An 18056-nucleotide genomic window follows, 5' to 3' on the forward strand; every position below is an offset into this window, starting at 1 on the left:
AATAGAACATGGTCCGGAGTGGTTAGGAGAGGGAGCGAGAGAGAGAGACAGAGGGAGCGAGAGAGAGAAAGAAAGAAAGAAAGAAAGAAAGAAAGAAAGAAAGGAGAAGAGGAGAGGAGGGGCCGTGGTTCAGCCCTGTGAGCATAACCCCACAACCTCATGAGAGAGGCATAGAAGAGAAAATGAAACGAGATGAGTGAGAGAGAAACAGAAAGGGAGAGAGAGAGAGAGAGAGAGAGAGAGAGAGAGAGAGAGAGGAAGAAGGAAAAAGGAAAAAGGGAGAGCAGGAGTGGGAGTGCTCTTTTGCCGAAATATTGAGGGTTACTAAAATCAGCTAATCTGACGTGGTAGAGGAAAGGGGTGGGTGTGTATGTGTGTGTCGTGTGTGTGTGTGTGTGAGACAGAGAGAGGGAGACAGAGAGAGAGAGCGAGAGGAGAAGGAGGAGAGGTGGGGGTTATCACTGGGGGTATTCACTCTCACAAAGAAAAGAAGCACACAGTAATTGCTTTGGTACTCTAGAAGAAGTAGAGACAAAAAAACACAAAAACATAGCTGACGAGATGACAGTAGAGAGGGATAGAGAGAATCAGAAAACGAGTGTAAGAGAGAAGAGCACGCTTCTTGCTGCTGGGATTACAAACGCTGCCCTGGGCATTTTTGAATGTTTGTGATGTGAGCATGTGCCTCCAACAGTGTGAATGCATTTATCATTAGCAACCATCACACAACACTATGGAACAACACAATGAAACATTCAACAGTATGACTCTGCAAAGCTAATACACTATCAAAGCTACATTTTTTATATATAAATTATCAGATCCAAAGCTGGCTGTGCAGGAGCCACGTCTCCATATTGTCATGGTCTTATATCCATCTTTAGAGGAGAGAAATGCAGTTCTGTGTTTCTATTGGAGGATATGGCAGGGTGGAATGAATAGGTGGGCTTAGTGACAGGAGCCAAATATGTTGGGCAGTAGTGATATTTGGCTACATGCACATAAATATGGTTACACACACACACACTCTCTCTCTCTCTCTCTCTCTCTCTCTCTCAGACACACACTCAAACACACATAATCTCTCTCTCTCTCACACACACACACACACACACACACACATGAACAATTAATGTAAGCCGTTTAAAGCTTAGCTTTAAGCTAATCAATATTTTTGATAAAAAGGTGGCTTTCCACCAATAGTGGGACTCTTAGAACAGTGGCTCTAAGCTCTAAGATTAGTAGGCATGCAACATTTTCAAATGTCGGTGATGATAAATCAGCTCATAATTTATGGAGTTGTGTGGCATTTGATGTTCTCTCAACGATATTGCATCTAAGCATAATTTTGTCCAGAGCCATGAATATCAGGAGGCCGTGGCATGATTCACTATGCAGAGTGATGCATAGCCCTGGGACTGGAGGGACCTGTGGCTCAGCTCGCCGTGGGCCGGAGAGTTCAAACTTAAAGGGAGAAGAAGCTGTGGCGAGGGTGGGCTCCATTTCAAGTGTTAATCATATTCTCATTGATGACATCAGTCGGCCTGTAATGTGTCTCTCTCTCGATGTCACTCTAATGATTCACGGTGTGTGATGGAACTTTCCGGATGAGGCTGATGAAATATGCTCTGGTTTCATTTGGTCTATGAGTTTTCAGCTTTCCTACATTCCTATGAATTTCTTTCTAAACTTTTTTTTAAATCCCTTTTTCACGGGCAACCTCAGAGAGTTCCAAATGACTAAATCTATATTCATGCATCTCTGCTTCCTGAGCTGATCTAATATAAAATGCTGTTTCTAGATTCTACTTCAGTCCATTAATCAGTGACGACTGACAAGTACGAGGGTGAGGATTAGTTGTGAAAGGACCTGGGGCAGTCAAGGAACTCATTTGGATTCTTTCTTTGACTTCATGGTCCTAACTAGCAATCTTTTTCTATCCCTGATGTTTTGCTGCAGCACATCCAATTACTCTACTGTAAATGACCATGTCAAATCTCTGACCACACCCAGGGGCGGACCTGGACACTTTGAGGCCCAAGGCAAAGGATTCCAAGGCCCCTCCGAGCTCCCCCCCACACACACCACAACCCTAAAACTAAAACACACTTTATATAATAATGGGACGCTGAGGCATACTCAAATACAACAAATATTTTTTGCCATAGAAGACAATCAAGAAAGAGTAGTAAAAACCTTTGAAAGTATTACTATGAATGGTGTGTGTCTGTCTGTGTGTGTGTGTGTGTGTGTGTGTGTGAGAGAGAGAGAGAGAGAGAGAGAGAAAGTGTAGGCTAGGGGTTTGATGGTGGAAATGAGGTGTTCGATCTTCCAAAAAGCCGACATCCAAAACAAGAAACAGCATGCACTGACCGAATAAACTAGACATTTTCTGTTTATTTTTTCTCAATTTTTATCTGCATTTTTGGGGAATTCAAAGTTATTCATTTGCACGGGGCCTTTTTTTTTTAATGATTTCAACTCGCTCTGCATCTCTTACGGTGTCTTGTCATAACGCAGGGTCGTCACTGATAACTGTAGTGCTAGGTATCGTAGGGCTACTCACGTTACTGGTTTCGTTGCACCCAAAGCTTCTGCTACTGAAATGGTGTCCGTAGCAGCACCAACAGCACCAGTGCGGACTTCGGCAGTGACAGTGATCTTGTCCCTCACGACTATTTCACTTAGATCAACATCATAATCATCATCAGTAGAAGAATATGTAGTACAAGTTGCTGGTGGTGGTGCATCAGTGCCACAGCTGCTGCAGCTAGCATTAGACACCACCCAGCTCAGCAGATTTTGCAGATGTTGTTGCATGACTGTCCAAATTACTTTCTTCCGTGGAAGAATTCTTCGACTGGAAGAAGTTGGTTAATTTAGGCAATTTCTTTCTAAATTCTTCCTCCTCCCTTTTTCTTTTTCGTTTATCACTTCCACTCTAGAACGTTTCATGGCTGCTGTCAATCGCTCAACTCCACACCTCACTAAAGACCTCGTTCAGACTAGCTAGTTGCTGCTATGGTGACAGGATTTTTTTCCAATCTTTATTATGGATTAGAATATATTGTTTGGATGCGGTGATCATTTATTTATTAAAAAAAAAAAAACGATATGGGGATGACGAGGCCCCAGGCAATTGCCTGACCATGCATGGCAGGTCCGCCCCTGACCACAAAAGCTTGCACCAAAACAATAACCAACATTATTGAGCGAATAATTCATTAATATCTTTGGTTCTAGTAGCTTCTGGTTTATGTTCAAAACTGGACATGAAAATGTGGGCTGGTTCACTAGATAGCACCAAGGTTCAAAGAATTAAGAACGGAAATGGTTTAAAAAACAGTTCTCTGTTGGTCAAAAAACACCCCCTAACCGCTCTAAAAATGTTATCCTTATGTTCAAAACCCTGAAAATGTGCAGATGGACACCCTAATATTATTCCCACACTAAGCTGCTGACAAGATTAAGCGTTCCTGCTTCAGCTCCTGTTAACCACACGGGCAGTGATGGGGCCTCATTACCCCCAGTACACACTCTGCAGCTAGTCTGGCCCTTGTTCTCTTCCCTCTTCTCTCTCCTTTTGGGAACGACACTCAGGCTGCACCTGTTCATTAGTGCTGGTGAGAGTGACAGGCGGTGCCTCCCCTGTTAAACTCTTCATGCGCTCTAGGCTCCGTCCGATGTGGTACACAGCAGGGTAGACAGCAGGGTGCAGCACTTACAAACATGGAGGCTCCTATTGGCAGTCCAAAAATCTGAAATGTCAGGAGTTTGAGCTATCTGACAGCAAGGTTGGGGTTTGGAACAACAATTGGGAGACTTTACTTTATCCTATATCAATCAAGGCCTGCAACCATGTTTTAAACCAGTGGTAATAATTTCCAGGGATATAATGGCTTTACGTATGTAAATGAAGGCTGTGGACATAGTTTTGCTCACAATTAGTTAGACTGGGTGACTTAGAGGTTTGCCAAATCTTTAAAGGTGCCATGTGTAATGTCTGCCGAAAAATAATTTCATACTCCACATTTCATAAAAAATGGGGGCAGTATACCTCCAGAAAGTAAGATGGTCTACCCTAGAGTAACAACCGGGAAACGTGTCTTGCAGTTTGGCTGGCGGTTATGTTGCCCGCATACTGCCTCCCATGGCCGAAACTGGTATTATGACACCTGTCGGGCTGTGGCTAGTAATTTAGCATGCTAATTCAGGTTGATATATCTGCAGCACTATACCTTGTCATTTTTTTAATGACATCATCGCCCTTATTTCTTCTCATTCTTTTGATGCGTGTAGCTCATTTTTGGATATTTTTACCTCAATTCTTACACATGGCACCTTTAATAATTATATATTTTTTATAGATTACACGGATGAATATATCAACTGTCTGTAGCTGTAACCATACTACTAACAATGACTACAGAAAATCCTGCTAGTGAACGGAATGTGTTTATCAAGCATATCTGTGAGAACAGAAGTGCTTTTAGTAACTTGGATGGTCCACCCACAGAGACTTAACAGATCAGTATGTAAATTACTGAGCATCACCTTAACCTAATCTTAACCATGACCATAAATAGTTAACAGAGAGTCAATAGATAGGTTGTTGATAATCTGACCATCTGTAGATAGTTTGTGGGTGGACTATCACCTATAAGGTGTGACAATATTTTTGCTATTCAGCATACATTAGCATTTCTTGGTATTGAGGTTTATCAGCAAATGTCAGCATCAACATGGCATTTACTGACGTACCGTATAAGTATTTTTATCATCTAAATTCAGGCTGTGTCTAATCCTGGCTGAAAGGGAGGCTCTGCGCCTGCCTTTACAGTAGCCTGCCGGAGCGCTTGGCAGGATCCACTCCTCTCTGCTGTCGTGGAACTAATTTAGTCACGGTCTTGGGCTGGTGCCGGCCTTGGCTTTGAGCGGTCAGTGGACCTGGCCACCTGCTGAGACATCAGAGGCTCTGGCACCTGAATTAATGTCAGACAAAAAAGAAGCAAATCGCCAGTGCATTCGCAAGGGTCCAATATGGCACTGGACACAATCTGAAATATGAACTTGAACCATGGACAAAACATCAATAACCGAGAGAGAGAGAGAGAGAGGGAGAGAGAGAGAGAGAGAGAGAGAGAGAACAAAACACGAGAGATACAAATATAAAAAAAACAAACCCAAACAGGTGCAGTCTCCAAAACCACAGTGGGTCACCTTTAAAGAAAAGGGCATGCTGCCACATCAGGGATGAAGGCCCTTACTCCAGACGGCAGGCAGGAGGCCATTTTGCCCTTTTGTAAAATCATGCCCTCCCACACAGGCAAAATGCTGTGCCTCTCTGCACTGTGTTCCCGCTAATCAGAAAGGTTAGCTTGTCTCAGACTCTGCAATGCTAATACATGCAAAAAAAAAAAAAAACTTGTTGAAACTACAGTGCTTCAAGAACCTGAGCAAAAACAGCCCTTCAACTCTGTTACTTTCAGCAAAAACTTAGTTTGAGCCTTCTACCCAAACCCCTTGTCCTCCATACACACACTTTACCGTAACTCTCCTCCTTGTCTCTTTGAATATTACATGGGTGCGCCTCAGAGTTTCAGCCCCCTGTGCAGAGGAGCCTTAGCCTGCACTGTTTCACCTGAAGTAAAGACGCAAAGATGCATAAAACAAAATAATGGATTAGAATCACCCTGACACAGATGCCTGAGTTTGCAGATGTTATACTTCCTCACTTGATATTACAGTAGCACCATGGCAGTTCTGTTCATGGGACATCAGTTTGAAGCTCCATGTAACACAGCCTATAGCAGTTGCTGCTAAACTGTAAGACACCAACAATTGCAAGCGTTTGAGCAACATTGATGGCACAGTGCACCACAGCATGATCTGCTCCAAGATAAATAATTCACTCCTCATCTGCTCATTCGTTTTGAATAATAATTTTTTTTTTTTTTTTTTAAGTGCAGGCTGTAGGCAACCAGGTCCCTGGGCAATATCCCCTGTTAATATGTTGTTCTCTGAAAGAGCAGTTTGGTGTTTTTCTATGGTCATAGCAGCAGGAGGGGGGGGGTTGCAGGGCTATGGAGCATCCCTCCGCCATCAGATACATGAGGTCCATTAGAGGCCCCTCAGACGTGCAGACCGCCGCAGAGCCATCAGGCATGGCACACTGAACACCACCATTAGGGAGAGGGCATGGGAGAGGAGGGACAGAGGGGGGCAGAGACAGCAACACAGGGGAAGTAGAGGGGAAGATACCAGGAAGAAGGAAGAAACAGAATGAAGACAAACAGGCCAATATAATGACATAAAGAATGGAAGTACTTGTGTGTACTGACATGAAGAATTGAGGTGTGCAATGCATATGTGCCTTATGTCAAATGTTGTTTATTCACCAAGTGGTCTTTATAGAGCCCTATGCGACCCTATTCAAGCTTTCATAATACTGTATAGTAGTGTAGGACTTTTTGTCATGTCTACTTAAATAGTTATGTACTGTAGACTCATGTCAGACTGGATGTATTATGAATACTTAATAAACATTTATAAATGTATTTATTTCTGTATAATGCATTATGGATACAATTCTTCGCCCTTCTCAGCAGAGCAGTTTATATTCTGGGTATCTCTTGCTGCAGAGGTGGTTTGCACCAGCATGTGTGGCCCCTGTCATGCCCTGACTCTCCAGCTCTCCAGACAGCCCAGCTGAGTCAGAGCACCACATGGGGTCAGGACACAGAGGGCCTCCAGGCTGCCTCCACACATGAGTCTGGGACAGAGAGAGAGAGAGAGACACACACAGAGAGAGAGAGAGACAGAGAGAGAGAGAGAGAGAAAGAGCTGAAGCTGGAGTGAGTGCTAACTATGTAGCGCTCTGCTGGTTCACTCAGGTGGGCTGGGGGGATGTCAGGGTGTTTCTATCTCTCCGGTTGCTATCACTTCCTCATCCTGCCTGACATGAGAGCAGTTGTAAAGTCCTCTATACAAATGAATAAGCAGTCCACACGAATGTGGCTAAATACAGTGTTAGACTATTTTTATGACATGGTGGGGTATTATTACGATCTACAGATTACTGTTACTATTACAATTAAAGTCTACATATTACTGTTTCTGACACAAACATCCTTAACTTTCAGGCCAATCGTCTGTGATAGATTTAATGGGTCTCGTTTGCAAGTGCAACTTATATTAACAAAATGGTAAAAAAATATATCATCACAAAATATTAAATATATCATCACTACTGCATTTCACAATAAAGTTAATTACAAATTACTCTTATGCTGATATATAGATATATTACATGATTTATAGATAGATAAATACAGTATGTCAGTTACATATCCTCTGTCACTCTCTACATCTCCAACACATGGAAAGACAACTGCTCAGAAGAAGCTCAGAACTACTCTGGCTGTGAGAAAACTCCAAATTGGCAAGACAGAAAGTAAGAAGGAGAGAGTGTGTATGTTTGTGTGTGTGTGTGTGTGTGTGTGTGTGTGTGTGTGTGTGTGTGTGTGTGTGTGTGTGTGTGTGTGTGTGTGTGTGGTGTGTGTGGTGTGGTGTGGTGTGGTGTGTGTGTGCGTGTGTGTGTGTGTGTGTGACTGTGTGTGCGTGTATCTGTGTGTGCTAAAACCCTAAAACCTGATGTTTTTAGCCAAGCATGTGTATTGGTGTGTGCAGGGCCTGGGTAGAGGTTGTGTCCTGAGCCAGCTGTGGTGGTGATTGTGTAGCGCGGCGTGGGAGCCGAGTCCCTAATGGTGGGAGGAAGAAAAGCAGCGTAGGAGGCAGAGGAGGAGGAGAGAGCAGACCCAGAGGAATAAGAGAAGAGAGAATGGCTAGGACTGTGTGTGTGTGTGTGTGTGTGTGTGTGTGTGTGTGTGTGTGTGTGTGTGTGTACATGTGTGTATGTTTTCTGTCAGGGGGAGCTGAATAGATTCTAAAGAAAGGGATGCTTTGATGGTTTTCTCAAGGCTCCTCTCTGAATGTGTCCATGCTGTGTGAGTCTTCCTCCTACCACTTTTCACTGTTTCAACTATCTCATCTCTCTCACGCACACACACATGCACGCACGCATACATGTGTGCAGGCATGCACGCACACACACACACACACAGTCCTATACAAGCCTTTTCAGAGACTGCTACACAAAGCAATGAGAACAGCACAAAACAGCAGGCACAGCTCCATATAATACATGTGTGAGTGTGTGTGTGTGGTGTGTATGCATTTGTGTGTCTGTGTGTGTATTTGAAAAAGTGAGGGAGAGAGGGAGTATGAGAGAGAGAGAGTGTGTGTGTGTGTGTGTGTGTGTGTGTGTGTGTGTGTGTGTGTATTATGTATTGTTTTCACCTAGACAGAAAATGTCTGTATAATCCCCAGATATAGTGGTGCTTTGTAAATAATTAATCGGAAAGCACATTATATTCCAAATGGGGCACACTGATAACTTAACAAGACTTACAAGAGCATTAAAAAGGAGAACAAAATCAATACTGCATTTCTGTCTGACCGCTGGACCGCTTTAGACCGTGCAGCGGTACACAACATTGGGCGAAAGGCTATTCATTTCAAACACGAATAGCCAGGCGTCGGAAAAGAACATCTATCATCTCATTTCAGTGGTTCTCCACCCAGCTCCAGAACCAACCCCCCCACCCCCCCTACCCACCCCCTCCGTCTCAGCATGTGGTCAGACTCTCTCCCGGCTCAGCACAGGTGCTTGGATTAGGACATCCCCAGGTGTGAGTGCTACGCACCTGACTGAAGCCAGCGGTGGCTCTCCTGATGATGTGAACACACCTGATTTAGCCAATCATCAGCATGATGACCTGCTTCGCTAGGCTAACTGAAAGGACATATGAAGGACAGTGTAGGACAGGAAGACTCGGGGGAATCCCTCCTGTTTGGGAATCCCCGTCTGAGTTCTATATCTGAGTATGACTATTCTCGTTGTTCCGTGGGAGCTTGGTGCAGAGAGGACAAGAAAGGCAATGATATTTTCAAGAACTTCACATGCTGAGGTGCATACTTCTGTAGAAATGATTAACACCTTCAACAAACCTTTCTACTACTAACACATAGTCATTTGTCATTTGCTATGATTTGGGGGAATGTCAGAAACAAGTGTCTAAGGAGTATCAGTGCCAATTTGAAATTAAAGTTGCATTGTATTATATTCTGTTGTATTGTACGGTAGGTTGGCATTTTATTTTAAATCCCAGGAAAAGTTGATGGCTATGTTTGTGAACACTTTGTGAACAGGTTGTCATTTGTGCATTTTGAGGATTTCCTCCTCTACCCGGCCGCCTGGCATGGCTTTCACTACATGCTTCCGAGGAGGAGCTGCAGGCCTCTTGCCTGCGAGATCTCACTGTCAAGCTCCAGGACTGGGGGAGGATGTGGAGTGAATGTTTACTGGCTGGTGACCAAAGAGCTGCCTGCTAGCCTTTGCTCTTGCTGCGCTGATCAAAGCGCTCAGCATGTGAAAGGGTGCAGGCGCGTGTGATTCTGTGTGTGTGTGTGTGTGTGTGTGTGTGTGTGTGTGTGTGTGTGTGTGTGTGTGTGTGTGTGTGTGTGTGTGTGTGTGTGTGTGTGTGCATGTGCATTGCACGTGCTCGGCATGCAGCCACTTCAATAGACTGCCTCTGACAGGTGTGAATAACAACCTAGTACCAAACGCAGTGTTATTTTTAAAGTGAGACATGAAAGTGTGTGTGTGTGTGTGTGTGTGTGTGTGTGTGTGTGTGTGTGTGTGTGTGGTTGTGTGTCTGTCTGTGTGAATATGCTCAATGTGAATGGTGTGCTTGTGTCCGCGCGCGTGTGTGTGTGTGTGTGTGTGTGTGTGTGTGTGTGTGTATGTATGTGTGTATCTCTACATGCCTCCCTCCACAAACAGATATACAAGGGGCAGACACCGCAGGTGGAGCTTTTTAGTGATCCAGTTCTGTTACAACAGTGCCCTCTACAGGGTATTTGTTAAAGTGCAAGAGAGTAGGACGGCAGCTCCAACAGAAAAGGTCTGTTGCTGCACAATTCTGATACGTATTCTCATGTACTCGGTACTCTGAACGTATACCTTCATGTGTGCACCTTTATGTACAAATATTTAATCAAATGTTGCCAGATCTTACATCTCAACATTTCAAAAATGGCAAACATGAGACGTGAAGAGACGTTTAGAATACAGCATATGAGAGAAATCCCATCTACTGTTATTCTGCTCACTCAGCCATGCACATATCCGCTATCACAGTGAGTTTTTAAAAAAAAACACACTCTACTTTCTTCTATACCCTGTTTTTTAAGAAAAACAACACACATAACTAACAAGCCGGCCGCTTTTCTATGCCACCGATTCCATAGCCATCCGTCAGTGAGTCAGGGCTTCCAGCTCTCTCCATTCAAACAGACACGAGCAGAGGAAATGAAAAGCCTTCAAAATGTCGGAGAGGGGAGGAGAGAGAGAGAGTGAGAAAGTGAGAGAGAGAGGAGAGAAAAAGAGATGACAGAAAAGAGATAGGAGCGAGAAGAGATGGGGGAGGAGGAGGGAGGGAGGGAGAGGGAGGGGGTGAGAGGTTGAATTCGAACTGTTGGGGTATCCATAGAAACAACAGATGAGATGCGGATGTGAATAAATATGAGCATCACTCAGGCGGCACACCATAAATCAGCATCAGTCACGCACGGATGGCCACGACACGACAGCTGGGCCATCTAAAATGGTGGTGCGGCGTTAATATCACACATACATTTCTCATCTCAAGTCTGGCTGTACGTATACTTTCCTCATAACGGTTAAACTTATTATATGGAGTAGGTGAAGCTGTAATGCGAGCAGACCATGGCTGCTGACAACATGTCTGTGGTGTCACAGTGTCACAGGTAGAGCTTTTAGTCACATGCCCATAATGCTCTAAACAGGGCCAACATCTCATTACTACAAAATAAGCAAAGTTCTCTCTTACTTTTACCAACATCTATCATCTCTTCCCTTCCTCTCTCTCTCTGTCTCACTTACTGTGTAGTTCATCCTCAGTTCAGCTGAGTGAAAGTGCTATTTCATAGTGTGAAGTGCTCGCCTCTAAGTGAAAATGGTGCTAACACCCTGGGTTGTTACATCTGACAGAGAGTGAGAGTGAGAGTGAGAGTGAGTGAGGGTCAGTCTGAGTGTATGACTGATGGACGGGGTTAGCTCAAGTGTCTACTGGGTACTGGTGTGGATGTACAGTATACTGTGTAATGCATACCACTTCTTCCCCATCTGCAATAACCCCCTGACATCTTGAATGTATTGTTTCTTGTCTGTTGCTTATCTTTTGCTTGGGGCGGTGGTAGTGTAGTGGTTAAGGAGGGAGCTGGGCTACCGTGCAGTAGCCTGAAAGTTGTCGGTTCAATTCCTGGCTTCCACCGTTGTGCCCTTGAGCAAGGCACTTAACCCCAAGTTGCTCCGGGGACAATGTGATCCCTTGTAATATAGCTGACATATGTAAGTCACTTTGGTCAAGAAGTGTCTGCTAAATGTAATGTAATGTAATGTAATGTAATCTTGGTAGGTTGTTCTGTGTCAGTTTGTGTGTTTCTGCTTGGCATGGATCCGACTGTAACATTTCACTGCATTGTATGTATGTGACAAATAAAATCTGAATCTGAATCTAAATCTAATGTAGGCTGTTAAATAACATGGTGGTTGGCTTTGTTGCTTGTGCACCCAAATAATGCAACATGGCTGCGTTATTGCCACTAGTAAAAGCTTGACAGGAGGTAAGATTAAATTTTCTCTACCATTCCGTAAGTTGTAATACATTTCTGTTTTGGTTTTGAACTACAAAACATCTTGGGAGGCTAGTGTGAACAAAAATTAATTTGAGGATGTTATACAAAACAAATGGCAAAAACATTGAAAAAGAAACAAAAACAATATAATGCTTATTTAACAGTATGCTCCTTTCAGTCTAGGCTTCTAGGCTTTAGATTGCATCTATGGCAAGGTGTATGTGTGTGTGTGTGTGTGTGTGTGTAGAAATGGCTTGTAGGAATCATCCTCTCTGACTACGCTTTTTTGGAGTACTATGCCTGTTGTGACAAACAGTGTAAACACTCAGTGCCAGTGCCATTCAGAAGGCACAGCACCAACGACTAGGTGAGTTTGTGCATGTAATGGTGTTGAGTGCTTCTGTATTACTTCTCAAGCTGATGCACTTGAGAACGATGTATCTTTTGGTCAGCATTTACTTGAATGAGTATAAGTATAAGTATATATACTTTTTTGATCCCGTGAGGGAAATTTGGTCTCTGCATTTAACCCAATCGGTGAATTAGTGAAACACAAACAGCACACAGTGAGGTGAAGCACACACTAATCCCAGCACAGTGAGCTGCCTGCTACAACGGCAGCGCTCGGGGAGCAGTGAGGGGTTAGGTGCCTTGCTCAAGGGCACTTCAGCCGCGGCCCACTGGTCGGGGCTCGAACCGGCAACCCTCCGGTTACAAGTCCAGAGTGCTAACCAGTGGGCCACAGCTGCCCACAAATGAGCAGTATGTAATGCCAACACTATTTTAACCTCCATTTAAGTTTGATTATTTTTACAAGATAAGCACAATGATTTGTTACTGTGTTAAATGCAAGTCAGGAAGTCTGTGTTTATGGCACTGAGAACACCATGATTGTCCAACATCAAAAGTAGTACATAGTTACAAGGGGGGTAGAACAACATTTTGAGGCTGAAATAAATTGTGTTTTTCCAGCCCTAAATATGTTATCAATACATTGACACAAAATTGAAATATATTTTTTCAAACTCAAAACAGTTCCAACAGCTCTGTCACTGAGTTAGGATTCTTGATAGTGGTAACGGATTAAATGAGATCACTGGCAGCGACCTAGGCATTCTATCAAAATAGACCTTTCACAGCTAATGATTGTAATAGAAGTGCACAATGCTTCTATTTGGCAAAACAGCAAGTCTTTTTATCTTCATCTGTGCTGTGATGTATCACTATTGTAGGGATTGTGACCCTGTTAACCTGTGATTCCCACTGCAATACCTGCCACTGAACTACAGAGGAGGTTTTCACCTTGTGGTCGTTGGAGGATGAGAACACTACCTCAGTCTCTCAGAGTGGCAGCAGACGGACAGAACCGCAGACCTACAGAGAGCAAGCAGCCTATCAACTGTGCTAACTGCATGTGAGTGTGTCTACTGCCCAACCTACAGATCAGGAAGGAACTAACTACAGCTATTTCTAATGTAGCGGTAAAGACAAAATATATAATGCACAATTAATACACTACAGAGTTCACAGACCACAAATATAGTCCCCCAATAGCCCACACCCACGCTAAATTCAGCATAAATATGTAAAAGGTGGTCCTTGAAACAGATAAACTGCATTAGGAAGAAGCTCCCTGTGACAAATTGCATTCCATAGCTAACATGGTTGGGGGAATAGGCTCAGAGGGTATAAGAGAGGAAGCAAGCTGGAGCTGCCTTCACAGTATGTCTTTTTTATTTCAGGTTCAGTGTTTTTATTGCTTTTTAGATGAAGCTCTTAGATGAAACCTAACCCTGAGACATTTCTACGATATTTTGGAGTAGATTTATAGATGCAGGGTCAAAGGTCAAGATTGAAAGGTCATGGCACGCTCACCTCCACAAATAGGAAGCAGGGCACAATGGAGCTGCTGCTCTTCAGTCCTGGCTTTTCCTCTGCCATTCTGGTTCACCTTGTCTTTCTCTTGCTCCTCCTTTGTCAACTCCTGCAATCACTCTTCCTGACGCTCTCTTCACACCTGACAAAGACAAATGAAACGTGCAGGTAAGTGCCAGGGTTAAGTGAGGTAAAGAATCAAATGGTGAAAAGAATATATGTCTCAATGTTTTTTTTTACATACATACATTTCCAAAATGATGTAGCCTATGGATAGCATAACACATTGTGGATGTTAAACACACACAAAACTGAATTTTGAGCCAACACTCTAAGAACCTGAAAGAAATAACAGTAAAGGTTTTCATATCAAATAAAAAAGCTAGCCTATGGTAAGTACCGGTCATTTCTTTGTTTAATTTTGGCATTAAGAAGCCAACACAGATAAAGAACAGCTTGTTCACTCTGAATGGAACAGAAATGATGCAACAGCTCTTTATCACCAGTAGAATCCCTCTGCCAAAAGTCCCTCAGACAAAAGCTTTATTTTATAGATAGCAGCCCACTTTCTCTCCCATTTCTCTCTGTCACAGCAGCCCACTGAAGGTGCTGACTCTGGGTGTGTGGGCAATTAGGCAGGAGTCAAGACACAGTTTAGGGCCAGAGAGAGGCCAAACCCTTTCGATCAAGGTACAATCTCCAGTCTACTCAAGTGTAAGGGAAGCACAAACTTGTGTGTCATCCATGTATACATATAGCTTCTATGTATGTATGATTCCAAATAAATAAAATAATTAAATAAACAAATTGTAAATTACAGTGTTACACAAGTCAATCTGAAAGATCATCTGGACTTTGATATTAACATTACAATGTAATACATTATTTTGGTTTCCTGTGACGAAATTGAACCCTGCCAGCACTATAGCCATACCCCACCAGGTCCACAAAGATACATCACTGAGAAGCTCATCTCCAGACTTTTAGATCATAAAACATTTAAATCAGAGTAGGGTTACAGTATGTATCATGACTGCATGATTAATCAAAGTTATGTAACACAGCATCACAAACAGTTTTGGAGTTTGCCGCAGTCTTGTCTTCGTTTTCAGCTGCTAATATGCACATGCCAATATGACAGCATGCAACACTGTACACATGCTGGGCATGCAGTTTCACTTAAAGCTTGCTTTTAGACTTACTGTGTTCACTTAACTTTCAACAGGCTACAAGTCACTGCAACATGTACACATAAGTACACACACACACACACACACACACACACATGTCAGGAGGTGCAGGTCAGGAGGTCTCTGTCATGCATTTATAAAGGCTGTTCTGTGCATTGTGTGCATTAGTGTGCTTTTCTGGTCCTCTGGCGCTGGCGAGGCCTGGACCCAGAAGCGGACAGGTGAATAAATAAGACATGAGCCCAAAGCTCTTAGCGCCGGTGGAGAGACGAGTGCCATGCTGGATTTGGCTAACACTTGGTCCAAGTGCTGGAGCGGGAACATGCTGTAGCTGTCACAACATACAAGGAACACCCTCAGACAAAACCCCCAGGTGAAGGAGAAACCAGGGGGAGGAAGTCAAGGAGAAGACATGAGAGCTGCAGAGATACACAGAGTTTTCACTCTCTTTCTTTCCATTGGATATGCAATAACCTGCTGAAGTTTTATTTATTCATCATCTCTTTCTGTCTTTCTTTCTTCCTCTTCTAACTTCTTCCTAATTCGGAGTGGAGTGTAGTTTCGGAACCCATCTTAGGTTTACATGCGCATATACACACATTAACATACACATCTATTAAAATTTCATGTGAGCAAGGCTTCTCAAAAGAACTTTAAAAGTACAATGAAATCAACAGAACTGTCAATATATTGATCTTATAGGGGCCAAAACAGCACCCGACTTAATAACCAGAAGATAATCTTCTCCAGAGCCATATAGACCTTTATCTCATTGAGGACTATGTGCCCTGATCAGTCCTGTGCATCGAAACCACAGATCTGTGCAGCACCAGAGGATGAGTAAAAGAGAAAGAGAGAGAGAGAGAAGAGGAAGGAGTAAACTGAAAGGAACAGAATGAGACAGAGATGGTTCTTCCATGAAATAAAGAGTGAGAGCGAGCAGCACAAGAACGACGCGTGTAAGAGAGAGAATGAGACAGAAAGGAGAGAGTGAGAGAGGGATGGAGAGAGAGGAGTGTGAGTGGAGAGCGGTGCCATATGCCTGGTGTCCTCTCTCCTTCTCCACTCTGCCTGGGGTCATGCTGGCTAATTGGACCCAATAATCTGGACCACATTTCCTCCACTGCTATTTTTACAGGGCAGAAGAGGAGACAGACAGGCTTGCCCTTTTGCCTCTCGCGCTTTTGTGCTTCTGTTGACGCCGTCGGCTTCTTCCGCTTCCGCGGCCCGCTCTAATCCAGCTCAGATGCAGAGGCTTGGACAAAGTCTGTAATCCTGACACTAATGGTTTTAGTCCAGTTTAGTCCCAGACATAGTGTCAGTGGACATGTTTTCAATGTGTGTGTGTCTGCGTGTCTCTTGGCCATGTGTCTTCGGACAGCATGTCTGTTTAGCCGCTTTTTGTCATTTTTGCCTAGATTGGATGAGGTGCTCTCTATCACTTTCTTCCTCTACCCCTCTCACATGCTGAATCAACCTCTCTCTCTCTCTCTCTCTCACACACACACACACACAAAATCCACACACACACACACACAAATCCACATATGCATACAAATACACATGTACAATCACACACACATGAATACAGACACTCACACATACACACATGATTAGATACCCCACCCCCACACTTGACACAATCCCTCTTCCAGCTATTACTGGAGGGGGGGCTTTGGGGTGTTGGGAGAGAAGGATGGATAGAGAGAGAGAAAAAAAAAAAGAGAGGGAGAAAGAGAGAGAGATCATAAGTGGGATTTTCAGCATGCTGGGTAATTAGATGCCCAGCTTAGGGAATACCGAGCTGAAGAGCACTGATACAGTCTCCAATGGCTTTGTAATGTGGGACAGCAATCCATCTTCTCTTCCTCCGCCTCCTCTTCCCTTTTCAGCCATTAATTCCCCTCCCAACACAAACACACACACACACACACACAACACACCCCCACACACATACACACTCTGGACAAATCCCTAAGCAGACACTCAGTCAACGAGCAAGCATGCATGGCTGAGACAAAAGCCTTGTGCTCAGGCTAGTCTACGAGCAATGAGCCTCTGCCCAAAAAATGCCCTTCAGCGTCTCTCTCTCTCTCTGTGCAAAGCAGTGCTCAGAGACCCCGTGCAGTGCAGCCCGTCCAGCTGCAGATTAGGCTGAGAGAATGCGTCCACTCACCTCAGGTAGCGTGGCGGCGTGGCTGACGCTGGTCTGTTGCCGTGCTGACTGGGTTTCCTTTACGCTGAAGCCATGCCTGTTCGTCTGGCCATCTGTGTGTGTGTGTTTGTGTGTGTGTGTGTCTGTCTGCGCTTCTGTCTGGACGAGCAGGAGCTGCTGGAGGAGATGGATGGTTGCAGGCGCACATGCGGCCAAATCCTTCTTCTTCTTCTTCACCTCCTCTCTTCCTCCTCTGCTCTCTCTCTCTTCCCCCCTCTCTCTCTCTCTCTCTTGTGTGGTCTCCTTCTTTCCCGCTCTGTTCCTTTTTCTCTCTCCCTCTCTCTCTCTTTCCCACTCTCTGTAGCTTTCGTCTCTTGTCCTCCACTCATAAACATTCACACACACACACACACACACATAAACACACACACACACAAACTGCGCTGAGAGGAGAGCTCGAGACAAGGAGCTGGTCAGACAGAGATGAAGAGCGACGGCAAGCACCCCTCCTCCTACTCGTACACACACACACACTCAGGCTCTCAAACACACATGCTCACACACTCCCTCTCTCTCACACACACACACACACACACACACACACGCACGCACAGACAGACAGAGAGCACGCTCCCCTGGTCTAATTAGCCTCCTTAGATGATCTCTTCTGCACGGGGATGCAGGTGGTAGCAATCTGCGGTCTGCATGCTTTGAGCTCAGTCACACAGAGGACAATGCATGTGTGCCTGAGAGAGCGAGAGAGAGATGGCGCATGCATGTGGATGTGTAGGTATGAGAGAGGGAGGGAGAGAGGGAGGGAGAGAAGGAGGATGGGGGCGTGTGTTTGTGCGCTGGAGCAAAGCTCATTTGTATTCAGAGCCTGCTGTTCAGCCCAGTGCTGTCAGTACACTCTCTCTTTTCCCTCCACTCTCTCTCTTATACACATCACATATACACGCGGACATATTTGTTACATCTGTCTCAATCGCAACCCTGGCGTTCCCAATTCCCTGGCGTTCCAAACTCCGCTTCCCCCTGCTAACTCCACTTCCCCC

At 44.3% G+C, this 18056-nt stretch overlaps 1 protein-coding gene across 3 annotated transcripts in view; it reads right to left on the bottom strand.

The window, feature by feature from the left end:
- plppr2a (phospholipid phosphatase related 2a) overlaps window positions 1-17772 on the bottom strand; it is a 32515-nt gene extending 14743 nt beyond the window's left edge. For 2 of the 3 annotated variants that reach the window (XM_048246394.1, XM_048246395.1), the window contains exons 1-2: window positions 17023-17772; window positions 13657-13798 (exon numbers count right to left, since the gene is read on the bottom strand). In XM_048246394.1, the coding sequence (XP_048102351.1) occupies window positions 13657-13722 (66 nt within the window). In that variant the 5' untranslated portion in view covers window positions 13723-13798; window positions 17023-17772. Of the gene's footprint in view, window positions 207-13656; window positions 13799-17022 lie in introns of those variants that run through there. The other variant, XM_048246396.1, reaches the window with a different exon arrangement.
- Window positions 17773-18056: the final 284 nt, after the last annotated feature.

Source organism: Alosa alosa, chromosome 6 (genome assembly GCF_017589495.1).
Source record: "Alosa alosa isolate M-15738 ecotype Scorff River chromosome 6, AALO_Geno_1.1, whole genome shotgun sequence".
Taxonomy (NCBI): Eukaryota; Metazoa; Chordata; class Actinopteri; order Clupeiformes; family Clupeidae; genus Alosa; species Alosa alosa.